The sequence below is a fragment of the Pseudophryne corroboree genome, chromosome 1 (assembly GCF_028390025.1).
Source record: "Pseudophryne corroboree isolate aPseCor3 chromosome 1, aPseCor3.hap2, whole genome shotgun sequence".
NCBI classification, from domain to species: domain Eukaryota; kingdom Metazoa; phylum Chordata; class Amphibia; order Anura; family Myobatrachidae; genus Pseudophryne; species Pseudophryne corroboree.
The window spans coordinates 3,865,216-3,880,477 of NC_086444.1; the positions used below are offsets into that span (position 1 = coordinate 3,865,216).

Here is a 15,262-nt window from a genome sequence, read left to right on the forward strand (position 1 = left end):
CAGTGTGTAGGTCAGGTGACGTGAGGGCGGGGGAGCAGTGTTTAGGTCAGGTGACATGAAGGCGGGGGAGCAGTGTGTAGGTCAGATGACGTGAAGGCGGGGGAGCAGTGTGTAGCTCAGGTGACGTGAGGGCGGGGGAGCAGTGTGTAGGTCAGGTGACATGACGGCGGGGGAGCAGTGTGTAGGTCAGGTGACATGAAGGCGGGGGAGCAGTGTGTAGGTCAGGTGACATGAGGGCGGGGGAGCAGTGTGTAGGTCAGGTGACGTGAGGGCGGGGGAGCAGTGTGTAGGTCAGGTGACATGAAGGCGGGGGAGCAGTGTGTAGGTCAGGTGATGTGAGGGCGAGGGAGCGGTGTGTAGGTCAGGTCACATGAGGGCGGGGGAGCAGTGTGTAGGTCAGGTGACATGGAATGATGAAGCATTGTGAATAATGTATGAGACTGGGGATGCATTGTACATCTATGATTCCACGTTTCAGCATCTTTGCCTAGGAGATACCACTAATAACACTGAGTGTATCTAATGCTCTGTCTAGGTGATGCCACCATACGTTGCGATCAAATGTCTTTCCTTCTTCAGTGGGTGTCTGACTTCCAGACTCAGCATAGAGAAGACGGAGAACTTGTGGCTTTCGATGTCCTCTGTGGGGATCTGAACTTTGACAATTGCTCTTCAGGTTAGTGAATTCTCTGTTTTATGGACTGAATGTATAGTGCTCGCTGGCTGGACATTTATACGCTTTCTGGAGGTAATTGCTGATTATTCTGCCTGCATCTGGAAATCAGGATATCTATGGAAATGGCTACCAGACGTGACAAGGAATTTTTGGAATAAACCAGCTTCTGACCAGAGATATTTTGCCGTGGCAATCTGGGTCCTGGATTGGTGTAAGGGTCAGCCTGGGTTGTGTGTCCCAGAACTTTGTTCCTGGTCGCAACTAGGGTCATACCTGCGACCGACGCGGGTAAGATGCAGCATGAAAGGTGCGACCTGGGTACTCTGACCTGGGTTACACTAGAAGGGGCTGGTAGGCTGATCGGGGGCACTGCCAGCCTCCCTGTAATATCAGCTGTTGTGTGGCAGTGCTGTGCCGGCCTCCGTGCCCATCTCATCCTGGCCTGCCCCTCCGCTGGCCGCCGTCCTCCCTACACCGATGCTGTCGGCGCTGACAGGCGGGATTCTGAGTCCTGGGTCACAAACCACGCATCCTCCTGGCCTGACACGGGTCCAGTGTGTACGGGGGGACAGCCCAGGAATAACCCGGGTCCAAGGTGCAGTTTGAATGGGGTGTGAGTGGCTATGTTACGGCTTGAAAGCGTATTCATTATCCCGGATCGGACCCGGGATTTCAGTGTGGAAGGGTATTACTGAACCACGGATTCCAGTGGTGTATATGATTCCAGCGGTGCAGGGAAAGGGTTGGGAGATATACCTATATTAATGTGCACATTAGCAGTGATCCAGTGATGTATTTTCCATGTGTATTCATACATGGGATAGGGTGTTTGATCCGCATTCTAAAATTTCTCCTTCAAGGTCCACAGTAGATCCACAGGATTTACATTGGGTTGCAGGTGGCGTCAGAGGATCGGGCACCAAATGGTTAAGCTTTTGGTCTCCCAGCATTCCTAGTTCCAGCCTTCCTATAACCCCACCTCCTGGCCTAGGGAATTCATTTTTTTGTTTGGTGCGGCAGAGGCCTGACCACTGTTTTACAGTCACAAGATTTTTAAAGAAACTTTTGTTATTTTATATAGCCTTTTTTTTTTTTTTTTTAAAGTTAGATTTTTTTATTGAGAATGATCGATAATCAAAACAGTAACAGTAACACAGTTGTACAGGTTAAGGTATTGAACATAAGAACATGTAGTGTACATATTATACCATACCAATAAAGACAATGCCCTGGTGATATAGGCTAACAAGCAATAGCAATATGTGTTCTGTGTAAATCCGAGTGTGTACTTGATCAGTCTCGTTTTATTTTTTCAAATATCTGAACGAGTCTATATCAGAACAGAGTATAATCCTGTGGTAAATGAAAGCAAGAGAGAGAAAGAGGGGGAAAGGAGAGAAGAAGCAAGAAAACAAGAGTTAATAAAGGAGGAGCGTAGTGAATGTTACCTATAGGGAAGTAAGAGGTTGGGAACAGTCCTCAGTATTGATAACAGAGGGAGGGACAATTGAAGTGCTAGAGGAAATCGTATTGTGAGCAGTGTTGGCAATGTTAGCAGTGTTAGCGGAGTTAGCAGAGTCCGGGCATCAATAAAGAGCGTGCGAGGTACCAAGGAGACCAAACGTTGTGGAACTGAGCCACAGTGTTATTCCTTAGGCTTGTAATGTATTCCATATTGGCTATATGGTTAATCTTGGTCAACTTTACAGCCTTGGAGGGTGGTTTATGATCTTTCCAGCATTTAGCAATCAGTGATTTAGCCGCCATGCAAATTTGCATGGTAAGCTTGTCTTGGGTTTTGGGTAGTGACGGTGTGGGGGCGTGAAGCAAAGCGATTTCAGGGGAGAGGGCTAGGTTATGCCCGCAGGTTTGAGCAATAAGTGCTCCAACCGTGTTCCAGAAGGTGCGGACAGAGGGGCATGTCCACCATATGTGAAAAAAGGTGCCCTCCTCTCCACAGAGTCTCCAACACAAGTTTGATGTTGTAGGGAAAATGGAGTGAAGTCTGGAGGGAACCAGATACCATCTGGTGTAGACCTTATAACATGTTTCCCTAAGTGCCACACTAATAGAAGCTTTCGCTATGCGCGTTCTGATTTCCTCCCATTGATCATCTTCCAACGGATGGGAGAGATCTGATTCCCAAGCTAATTCATGGGGTTCACGGGTCGGGGGATCTGGAGCCAAGATTGAGTTGTATATTGTTGAGATATTCCCCTTTTTGCCAATTGAACATAGACACATATGTTCAAAGGAGGTGGGTGATTTCAGAGGGGTAGTTTTAAGCTGAGATTTGAGGAAGCTAAGAATTTGGACATATTGGTATTGACACGAGGAAGGGATACCAAAGCGTTCTTGAAAATCTCCAAAAGAGGTCGGTGCTGAGCGGCCTTTAACATGGATAAATCTCGTGACGCCCTGGGATTGCCATGGGGCCGCTATTCTGTGTTCGCAGCCTGGGGGGAAGGCAGGGTGTCCCCAAATGGGCGATAAAGGTGAGGGGTATGAAGATAGATTGTGAGTACTGCGGAGTTTGTCCCACAGTCCAAGGGTGAATTTAATCGTGGGGACTGAGTAGGCCGAGGCTGGTCTGCAGGACCTGGGGAGCCATGGAAGAGAGTCGAGGGGTATACCCTGATATATTGAGTTTTCAATATCTACCCATTTTCTGTTCCCTTGGGGGGAATGCCAGGACACTATATGGTTGAGGTGACAGGCGTTAAAGTAAGCCTGAAGGTCAGGGTATCCCAAACCACCTGAGGTGGCACTCTTAGTCAGCAGTGTTCGTCTCAATCGAGGTTTACGATGAGCCCAAATAAATTTGTTGCACATTGATTGTAGGGAAGCCATAGTCACTCGGGGTACCATTATTGGAATGGTCTGAAACAGGTAGAGAATACGTGGCAGAAGATTCATTTTTAGGGTATTGATCCGTCCTATCCATGAAACAAATAAACGGTCCCATTTATCTAGATCTTGAGTGAGAGTTTTAATCATGGAAACATAATTAGCCTGGTATAGGCTGGTGTAGGATTTAGTAATAAATATGCCAAGGTATTTAATAGCCGAAGGTCTCCAAAGAAAGGGGAAGGAGGAAGTTAAAATCAAACGGGTATGGGATGGAACATTAAATGTAAGGGCCTCAGATTTGGTGTGGTTTATTTTGTAACCAGATAGGGAACCATATAAGAGTAATTCTTTCTGTAGATTAGGGAGAGAGATCAGAGGGTTAGAGAGAATCAAGAACACGTCATCTGCAAACAAAGAAATTTTATACGAGTTCTGTCCCACTGTAACACCTCCAATGTCAGTATTAAGTCTAATTCGGGCCGCAAGAGGTTCAATGCATAGGGCAAAAAGTAGGGGCGAGAGGGGGCAACCCTGCCGAGTACCATTCTTCAGGCTAAATCGAGGTGAGCTTAAGCCATTGGTCAAGACCGCAGATGAGGGGTTAGAATAGAGAGCCGCTATTGCAGTGATGAAATTACCATGGAAGCCAAATGTAGACAAGGTAGAAAACAAAAAGGGCCAAGAGATGCGATCAAATGCCTTTTCGGCGTCTAGTGCCAAAGCAATCGCTGGTGTTTTCGTCAAGTTTATTTGATGTATCAAATTAACTATGCGTCTGGTGTTGTCCGAGGCCTGACGGCCAGGAACAAATCCTACTTGATCAGGATCTATTAATGATGGCAGTACAGTGTTTAGACGTGATGCCAAAATTTTGGCAAAAAGTTTGAGATCGGTATTTATCAAAGATATGGGTCTATAATTTGAGCAATGCGAGGGATCCTTTCCGGGTTTCGGGATTACTATAATGCGGGACGTCGTGGAGTCGGTGTGAAAAGGTGTACCCTGTAGTATTTTATTGAACAGAGAAGCCATGTGAGGAATGAGTTGAGGGGCGAAGGTTTTATAGTATACCATCGGATAGCCATCTGGGCCAGGTGCTTTAGAAGGCTTCTGGGTTTTTAGTGCCGCCTCAATTTCCTCAACAGAGATTTCAGCATTGAGAGCTGAATTAGTCTCCTCGTCTAACCGAGGGAGAGCGCACGAGTCAAGATATTGTTTTGCTTGGTCGGCTTGTGCTAAAGGGTCAGGCGGGGGTTCATTCAAGGTTATAGAGTGTCTTATAGTAATCAAAAAAGACACTGTTAATTTTTTTAGGGTCGTAGGTAATGTTACCTGAGGGTTGTCTTATAGAATGGATGCATTGGTTAGCCTTTTTGGCACGTAAGCGATTGGCCAACAATGTGTGTGCTTTGTTACTTTTGTCATAAAACGATTGATTAGCCCATCGAAGCGAGCGCTCGATATTTTCCGCCAATAGTGATTGTAGGCCATCACGTGCTTTAGAAAGTTCGGCTAAAAATTTTTTGGAGCGTGTACGTTTGTGTTCCTGATCCAATGTTGCAATGTCATTTGTTAACTGAGTAATTTGGTTTTCCCGATTTCTCTTACGGCGGGATGCGAATTGGATAATGGATTCTCTGATGACCGCCTTATGGGCTTCCCATATAGTGGCTATACTGCAGTCACTTTCTACATTAACCTCAAAATATTCCCGAAGCTCATTTTTAATTAGGTCTTGGAACTTAGGGATCTTCAATAATTTATATAGCCTTTTTTTGAGAGCCTTTGCTATGTGTCTTAAACACATTTGCAAAGGTCACTCCAACAACTTCCTGCCGGTGTCGCAACAACAGTTACCCTCATGTAGATACTGGCGTTATGGTGGGCGCCAGCAGAACATACTAGCAGGTCCTCGCTGACGATCCCTGGCTGCGGGCGGAGCACGGGAGAAGGTTAGGCGTCTTGGCCGCTTATTGGTCTAAGACGCATTTAATGCAGTCTTACTGTCTCGGGTGCACCAGCGCTAGACCTCAAGAATCATAGGCTCCAGGGATTAATGAGGCCGCAGAAACCTGGGGTGGATGTCAGCAGTGGGGAGTAAGGCCCTCCCCCGGTCACCCCTCCCCCCCAGTTCCCGCCATGACCTGTATTTACCCACTTCCGTCTAAGACGTAATGAGACATGCATTATAGTCGCTGTGCGGCTGTGTTCACTGGAGCGTCTGTTACTGATAGCCATTGTTCTGGTGGCAATATTGAACTAAGGAAGCCGTGTTCTGGTCTCCCTGTATACCGCTGTCCGGAGGCAGGTGATACAACCTACCTCTGTGGTATTGCTTGGTTGAGTAAGTGCCCAATGTAAAAGTGCGACAGTGTACATTATAAATTCAAAATTGCTTTCTAACAAATATTTAAAATGCCCGCTCTAATATATATTGTAAACGCCTGCACCTCTTATTACCATGTGCCATGAATGTGCGCTATACATAGCAAAACACTGCATCCCATAAGAGAAAACAATACACCCACACATTATCTGAGTTCCAAAGCTCATTGATGTATATATTTGTTATTAAAAGGATATGGATTCAATATATTACAATGTACAGTATACCAATAGTTACATTGTTTCAACTCATACAGTAAGTAATTAATACATACAGTTACAGGCCGGCATACCATACCATTCCCTCAATGCATCTTATATCTCCCTCTCTCAGCAAATAAATATAGGAACTGGTCTGGCAGCAACTCCATCATCGTCTGGTACAAAACAGCAACTTGGCAACTGTGTGTCTCTGCAATGTGTTATCTAGTTTTGGGGGAGGGAACTTTCTCATTCATGATGAGTCACTAGTCTGTTTGTATGCTAAACAGGTTCAGCCTTGAAGACATCAAAAGGGGCTGGCCTGAGCTTCCTGTCCACTATCCTAATAAGAGTGATTTTAGCTTTCATACATTTAATCATAACTATTTGTTGCCATGTCCTACAACTTAATAACAAGTATCAAATGAATCTACACATTAATCTGGTTGCTTTAATACCAAATATGACAGGTGTATCTTGCTTCGTTCAAATAATACACATACATGACATTACTTCATTATATAATTTTAAATCATCATGATGTCTGGCGCTTGATATTATTATAATTATGTACTGTATGAAATAAGTGTCGAATCCATCTCTGTGGCATGTCCGTGTAAATGCGTGTGTTACCATATATTGCTGTGCTCGCTGCGCGTATTTGCAAGTATAGCGACTTATAATGTGTAGAGTTTGTATGTTCTTTCTATGTCATATTTTTGACTTCGACAACATATGCTGCGGTTATAGTCGCTGTGCGGCTATATACATTGGTCTCCCTGTATCCCGCTCCCTGGAGCTAGGTAATACTGTACTGATTTCCTACCTACCCTTGTGGTACTGTGTAGTTGAACAAGTGCCCATTTGCAAATGAATATGCATGCATTGTATGTGACTCTAGTGCTGCTGTCTGACTTTATACATTCTCCATTTTCCTGTCAGCTTCCTCTATCCCTCTCATTTTCATACCCTCAATGCTGGTGCAAACAGTGTCAGTTCTGATTGTACTTCACTTTAACTACACATAAGTGAAGGCTTTCACATTGCTGCGTATTGTTACACTGATGTGTGTATAATATTGTTGCTATGTCCTCACGAGGCAAGGGTAACGATGCAGCACCTGCACCTACACTAATATCATGTGTGTCCTGTAAAGCAGGTTTATGTCCTCACGAGGCAAGGGTAATGATGCAGCACCTGCACCTACACTAATATCATGTGTGTCCTGTAAAGCAGGTTTATGTCCTCACGAGGCAAGGGTAATGATGCAGCACCTGTACCTACATGAATATCATGTGTGTCTTGTAAAGCAGGGTTATGTCCTCACGATGCAAGGGTAATGATGCAGCACCTGCACCTACACTAATATCATGTTTGTCCTGTAAAGCAGGGTTATGTCCTCACGATGCAAGGGTAACGATGCAGCACCTGCACCTACACTAATATCATGTGTGTCATGTAAAGCAGGTTTATGTCCTCACGAGGCAAGGGTAATGATGCAGCACCTGTACCTACATGAATATCATGTGTGTCTTGTAAAGCAGGGTTATGTCCTCACGATGCAAGGGTAATGATGCAGCACCTGTACCTACATGAATATCATGTGTGTCCTGTAAAGCAGGGTTATGTTCTCACGATGCAAGGGTAACGATGCAGCACCTGCACCTACATGAATATCATGTGTGTCCTGTAAATCAGGGTTATGTCCTCACGAGGCAAGGGTAACGATGCAGCACCTGCACCTACACTAATATCATGTGTGTCCTGTAAAGCAGGGTTATGTCCTCACGAGGCAAGGGTAACGATGCAGCACCTGCACCTACATGAATATCATGTGTGTCCTGTAAAGCAGGGTTATGTCCTCATGATGCAAGGGTAACGATGCAGCACCTGCACCTACACTAATATCATGTGTGTCCTGTAAAGCAGGGTTATGTCCTCACGAGGCAAGGGTAACGATGCAGCACCTGCACCTACAGTAACATCATGTTTGTCCTGTAAAGCAGGGTTAGGTCCTCACGAGGCAAGGGACACGATGCAGCACCTGCACCTACATTAATATCATGTTTGTCCTGTAAAGCAGGGTTATGTCCTCACGAGGCAAGGGTAACGATGCAGCACCTGCACCTACATGAATATCATGTGTGTCTTGTAAAGCAGGGTTATGTCCTCACAAGGCAAGGGTAACGATGCAGCACCTGCACCTACATGAATATCATGTGTGTCCTGTAAAGCACGGTTATGTCCTCACAAGGCAAGGGTAACGATGCAGCACCTGCACCTACACTAATATCATGTGTGTCCTGTAAAGCAGGGTTATGTCCTCACTAGGCAAGGGTAACGATGCAGCACCTGCACCTACATTAATATCATGTTTGTCCTGTAAAGCAGGGTTAGGTCCTCACGAGGCAAGGGTAATGATGCAGCACCTGCACCAACATTAATATCATGTTTGTCCTGTAAAGCAGGGTTATGTCCTCAGGACTTTGTGCAGTATGGGTTGTGTGGAACTGTCATAGGTTCACAAACCTTAAACAGGGCCAACCGGCTTTAGGCCTGGAACCTGTACTGGCACAAGAACCCCCTTGGGCATCTTTTGCACAGGTTCTATTGAATATAGCAGATTGCTTGGATAGATTTCCGGTTATGGGTTATCCACAAATCCCTTCTGCGTTTATGCAACAACCCCCATGGATGGATGTGCTGTCACACTCGGTCCAAGATTTGGCTCATACCTCTGCTGCCTTTCAGCAAATGTTGCAGACTGACAGGCCTAGGGAGGTTAAAATGGGTAAAATCACCCAAAGTGTAACCCCTTAAGTGGATAGGGTTTACTTATCTCTATGTGATCTTGATTTGCTGTATAGGATATATTCCTGTATACTCAATGTTAGCAGATATATAAAAAAAGATATAAATCTCCACATAGTATAATACAGTTTAACTCAATAATAATGGGTATACAACGCCACCATGCTCAATATGGCCACTCCTTAGTTTATCCACCAATGAATAAAAAATGGAGGCTTTACCAGATATATTTGTACTTCAAGCGTGTAGATGGACAATCCTGGTCGATTGTTCCAAGCCAGCTCCAGCTTCTTCCATATTATCAATGGAAGAAAGTGAAGAGCCTATACTAAGGTCTAAGGGGTATATTCAATTGCAGTCAAAAACTGCAGTCTGTCGAAAAGCACGTGGATTGGCAGAATAGCTGCCGATCCACGTGTTGATGTCGAAAACGGGGCCAAATCCGACAGGTTTTGGCCCCCTTTTCGACTATCTCAATCCGACATCAAAATGATGTTGGAATGAGATGGACCCGGAGGAGGCAAGGGGGGGGGGGGGTGCCACAGGGAGACGGGGGGACAAGCGTCGGGCATAAAGGAGATCAGCGCTACGATCAGCGCTGCAGCTAGATGTCGCTCACCCGCCCGACCTCACGGCAGCTTCCACCCAGCTCCAGCACGCTGCTGGAGCCGGGTGGAAGCTGCTGTGAGGTCGGGCGGGTGAGTGACCTCCTGCTGCAGCGCTACTCCGTAGTGCTGATCTCCTCTGGCTGTCGCCGGTTGTCCCCCCGCGTCTCGCCCCCCCTCTCCTCCTCTGGGTCCCATCTAAAATTCGATTTGAAAAAGTAGAATTTTTAGATGGGATTGAATAGGGGTTGTCGGATCCATTCCGACAAATACATGTCTGAATGGATCCAATTTTAATTGAATATACCCCTAAGGCTCCAATCTTTAAACGTCCAAAAACTGTAAAGGCTGAATTTCCAAACTTGGATCAGTTGATGAAAGATTATACAAGAGGCATGGGAAACACCCAGTAAGAAGTTTAAAGTACCAAAAAAATTGGTCTCTTACTATCCTCTTCCACCTGGGGACTGTGTAAAAAGGGAAGTACCTCCCAAAGTAGATGCTCACGTAGTACGTCTGGTGCGCAAATCTACATTACCTCTGCCTTCAACATCTGTGAATGATGCAACAGAAAAATTGATAGCTATCTTAGTACTGTATTTTCCCTAACAGGGGCAAGTAGAAGACCAGCTATGGCCACACCATGGGTGGCTAAAGCCGTGACAGGATGGGCAGAAGCGTTGGAGAATGATATCTCAGTTCATGGAACAAGAAAACAATTATTCCATATAGCTAATATAAAACAAGCAGCTGCCTACATGGAAGAACCAGCCCGAGATATGGGTATATTATCTTCTCAGGCTTTAGCTTCCTCGGTAGCATCTCGCAGAACAGTTTGGCTACATTCATGGAAGGCTGACACAGAATCCAAAAAGGTATTGGAATCCCTACCCTATGTCAGAAATATTCTGTATGGGACAGAATTAGACAACATTTTATTATCTGAAGCAAACTCTAAATCAGCAGGGTTTCCTTCAACATCAAAACCTATGCTTTCCGGTCCTTTCGGGCCCAAGATAAGGCAAAGGGAAAGGCTTATGTCAAACAGTCTCAATCAAATAACACTGTATAGACTAAGGCCAAACAGGCTTGGTCAACCAGACACCCGACTTCTAAACCAGAAGACAAGCCTCTTGCCTAATGTTATGGGCCTCCACCTGGGGTGACCCCAGGGTGGGAGTCAGACTTCTTCAATTTGAACAGGTTTGGCAGCAGCCCACCATAGATACCTAGGTGCAAGAAGCAGTGTCTCACGGGTACGCTTTCTCCTTCAAGAAGCACCCCCCTCAACAGTTCTTTTGTACCAGCCCGCCGCCAGTGGCAACAAAGGCCAGGGCTTTACAGGATTTTCCCATACCTGGATGACCTGCTAATCCTGGCACAATCTCCGGAAACTCTCCAGTGCCATCTACAGGTGACAATAGCCTGCCTACAGGCTCACGGCTGGCTCATAAATTGGGCAGAGTCTTCCCTAGTCCCATTCCAACGGATGACGCACCTAGGGGCTGTATTGGATACCAGTCTTCAGAAAATCTTTTTACATCTGGACAAAATATCTGCGATACAGATAAGAATCCTCAGATTGCTACACAGTGGGAGAGTAGCCATACATGCAGCAATGCGGATACTGGGATCACTGGTCTTGGCATTCGACATGGTAGAATATGCCCAGTTCTATTCAAGATCCCTTTCAGATTCTGGTAAACAATTGGGGACTGCCGGAAGTGGACCTTATGGCTTCACGTCAGAATAACAAGGTACCAGTATATGGGTCAAGAACAAGGGATCCCAAATTAATCTTCATGGTTTCCCTGTCAGTGAGATGGAAATTTCATCTGGCATATATCTTTCCCCCAATATCCATGTTGCCCAGGGTAATTCGAAAATTCAAACAGGAAGGGGGTGCCATGATATTAATAGCTCCGGTGTGGCCCAGACGAAATTGGTACACATATCTGCAGAGGCTATCCATGGACACTCCGTTCCTACTGCCTCAATGACCAGATCTACGGATTCGGGATCCCTGTCTCTACGCACACCTGGATTGGCTGTCTTTGACGGCGTGGCACTTGAAACATCCATCCTAAAAGTGAAAGGCTTTTCACAAGCGGTAATACAAACTATGCTTAAAGCAAAGATACCATCCTCAGCTCGCATCTATTACCGAATGTGGCATGCTTATTTTCAATGAGAAATATGACCAAAGGTCCTTCAGGGTTTCAAGAATCTTCACGTTCCTACAAGCTGTAATGTTAGGTCTCTACCTAACATCTCTGAAGGTACAAGTGTCGGCATTAACCATATGGTTCCAAACGAAAATTGCAAATCTACACGATGTTCACACATTTTTGCCGGGAATGCTTCACATTCAGCCTCCATTTGCACCTCCCAGTAGCGCCTTGGGACCTAGGACTGATTCTCAGGGCATTTCAAGTAGCCCCATTTAAACCTTTTGCATTGGGTGGACCTAAAATGGTTGACAGCAATAGTTTTCTTTTATATTGGCAATTGCTTCGGCTAGAAGAGTATCAGATTTAGGGGCCCGCCATTTCTGGTATTCCATTCGGACAGAGCGGTTCTTCGAACCAAATCGGGATATCTTCCTAAGGTGATCTCAAAAGTCCATCTTAATGAAGAAATAGTAGTTCCGGACTTTCAATTGCCTCTGTGGGAGATGCATCATTGGATGTAGTTTGTACACTAAGGATCTACGTGGATCGTACCAGTGCCATCAGCAGAACAGACACTCTTTGTCCATTCCACAAGAGAGGATGGCCAGCCAATAAGCAAACATTGGCTAGATGGCTTCGGATGACTATCTCGGAAGCATACTCTCAAGCCAATCGCCCTATCTCAGATAATGTCTCTGCCCATTCTACCCGTTCAGTCAGTCCTTCATGAGCAGCTCACCATGGTGCCTCAGCTGAGCAACGCTAAGGCAGTCACATGGTCATCCATAAATACATTTGTCAGACATTATGCCTTTGATACCTTTGCCTCTCAGGATGCTGCGTTTGGGCGTAAGATTCTCCTGTCAAATCCGGAGCGTCCCCTCCCTTAATTGCTACTTTGGTAATCTTTACACTTACTATTCCCTTCTTTCCTCCTGGTATGAAAGTGTGTTGTGTTTTCTCACCTGAATAGGTCTTCCTTCTCGAATCCTGCTCCTGCCTTGGGCTTTGTGACAAACTGAATTCCATGGGCCAGGAGGCGGACCGCCATGAGAGAAGTGACGCACATCCTAAATTGGGCAGGACATCAGTGTCCGGCAATATCACCGGTATTCATCCCAGGAGTTCTCAACTGGGAAGCAGACTACCTAAGCCTACAGGACATACACTCAGGAGAGTGGGCTCTACACCCAGAAGTCTTATCTCATGGCATCTCGTCACAACCACAAACTTCCAGTATACGGGTCCAGGACCCGGGATCCTGCAGCCACCTTCGTGGATGCTCTAGCGTACAAAGGAACTTCAACTTGATGTACATCTTTTCACCAATCACAATACTTTCGAGAGTGCTAAGCAATTTCAAGCAGGAAGGAGGCACAATGCTCCTCATAGCTCCAGACACTTGAAAAGCAATCACATCAAATGGCAATTTAAACAGCAACATTTCAGTGCTTTTTTTAGTGCATTGTCATCTGGCTAGCCATCAAAGACTTTATGGGGGGAATTCAATTGTTTGAGAAGTCAGTTGGGTGTCTGTTTTTCCTATCTAATGGACACCAAACCGACTTTTCAAACATTTGAATTCCCCCTTAGGTATCAACTTTACTGTGCGGGCGCCGAACATTACTTTTTACATAAGGGGAGAGCTGGACCTTTTGATTATGGTGATTCCGTATTGATAAAGGTTATTGATACGGGACAGCCATTTAGGGATGGTTAAAACCGTTTAAACTTCAACTTCATGCACAGTATACCATAAATATTGCTATTTTTCTTGACCTAATTTTGTCCTAAAAGAAATAAAAAAGATAATTCCTGAGAGTTTTTTGGAAAACACCTTGGCCTGTTAAGTGGTTAACAAACTTTACTTCTGAAAGTTACGGCCTGTGACGGATATAACCACTGTGGCATTCTTTCTACAGTATTGTTCAGGAAGTTCTTCCCACAGATGAGTTACTGCACGTGCACTTTGCTTTGCTGTCCCATAGTAACATAACTGCTGGAGACATGGCACCGTAGCCTTGCTGGAAAGGAGAACTCGCCGGGCACTGGGCAAGGGGGGTAATTCAGACCTGATTGCTGGGCAGCGATTTTTGCAGCGCTGTGATTGGATAGTCGCCGCCTACGGGGGGGAGTGTATTTTAGCTGTGCAAGTGTCCGCTCACATGTGTAGCAGAGCGGTACAAACAGATCTTGTGCAGTCTCTGTGCAGCCCAGAACTTACTCAGCCGCTGTGATCACTTCAGCCTGTCCGGGCCCGGACCTGGACACGCCTGCGTTTTTCCAACCACTCCCAGAAAACGGTCAGTTGCCACCCACAAACGCCCTCTTCCTGTCACTCTCCTTGTGATCGCCCGTGTGAATGGATAATTCGCACAAACCCATAACTGAGCGGCGATCCGTTTTGTAGCCGTGCGCCTGCGCATTGCGGTGCATACGCATGTACAGTTTATGTCTGATCGGCCGCTGTGCAAAAACAGGGATCAGGTCTGAACTGGCCCCAGGGATGGGCGGGGCGGGATAGCGCAGGGCTCGGAGGGGGAGGGACACAGCAGCGATCAGGTCTGAATTGGCCCAGGGATGGGGGGGGATAGCGCAGGGCTCGGAGGGGGAGGGACACAGCAGCGATCAGGTCTGAATTGGCCCCAGGGATGGGGGGGGGGGGCCAGGATAACGCAGGGCTCGGAGCAGGTGATAGAGGGGGAGGGACACAGCAGGGATCAGGTCTAAATTGGCCCCAGGGATGGGCGGGGTGGGATAGCGCAGGGCTCGGAGGGGGAGGGACACAGCAGCGATCAGGTCTGAATTGGCCCCAGGGATGGGGGGGGGGATAGCGTAGGGCTCGGAGCAGGTGATAGAGGGGGAGGGACACAGCAGCGATCAGGTCTGAATTGGCCCCAGGGATGGGGGGGGGGGGGGGATAGCGTAGGGCTCGGAGCAGGTGATAGAGGGGGAGGGACACAGCAGCGATCAGGTCTAAATTGGCCCCAGGGATGGGCGGGGTGGGATAGTGCAGGGCTTGGAGGGGGAGGGACACAGCAGCGATCAGGTCTGAATTGGCCCCAGGGCTGGGGGGGGGGGGGGGCAGGATTGCGCAGGGGTCGGAGCAGGTGATAGAGGGGGAGGGACACAGCAGCGATCAGGTCTGAATTGGCCCCAGGGATGGGGGGGGGGGATAGCGTAGGGCTCGGAGCAGGTGATAGAGGGGGAGGGACACAGCAGCGATCAGGTCTGAATTGGCCCCAGGGATGGGGGGGGGGATAGCGTAGGGCTCGGAGCAGGTGATAGAGGGGGAGGGACACAGCAGCGATCAGGTCTAAATTGGCCCCAGGGATGGGCGGGGTGGGATAGCGCAGGGCTTGGAGGGGGAGGGACACAGCAGCGATCAGGTCTGAATTGGCCCCAGGGCTGGGGGGGGGGCAGGATTGCGCAGGGGTCGGAGCAGGTGATAGAGGGGGAGGGACACAGCAGCGATCAGGTCTGAATTGGCCCCAGGGCTGGGGGGGGGGGCAGGATTGCGCAGGGGTCGGAGCAGGTGATAGAGGGGGAGGGACACAGCAGCG

At 47.3% G+C, this 15,262-nt stretch overlaps 1 protein-coding gene across 2 annotated transcripts in view; it reads left to right on the forward strand.

The window, feature by feature from the left end:
- Positions 1 to 15,262, forward strand: part of LOC135056771 (sphingomyelin phosphodiesterase 5-like) — a 226,269-nt gene that overhangs the window by 94,524 nt on the left and 116,483 nt on the right. The window contains exon 3 of one of the 2 annotated variants that reach the window (XM_063963999.1): positions 536 to 676. The exons of the other annotated variant lie outside the window; for it this stretch is intronic. Coding sequence (XP_063820069.1) covers positions 536 to 676 — 141 coding nt within the window. The remainder of the gene's footprint in view (positions 1 to 535; positions 677 to 15,262) is intronic. 2 annotated transcript variants of the gene reach the window in all.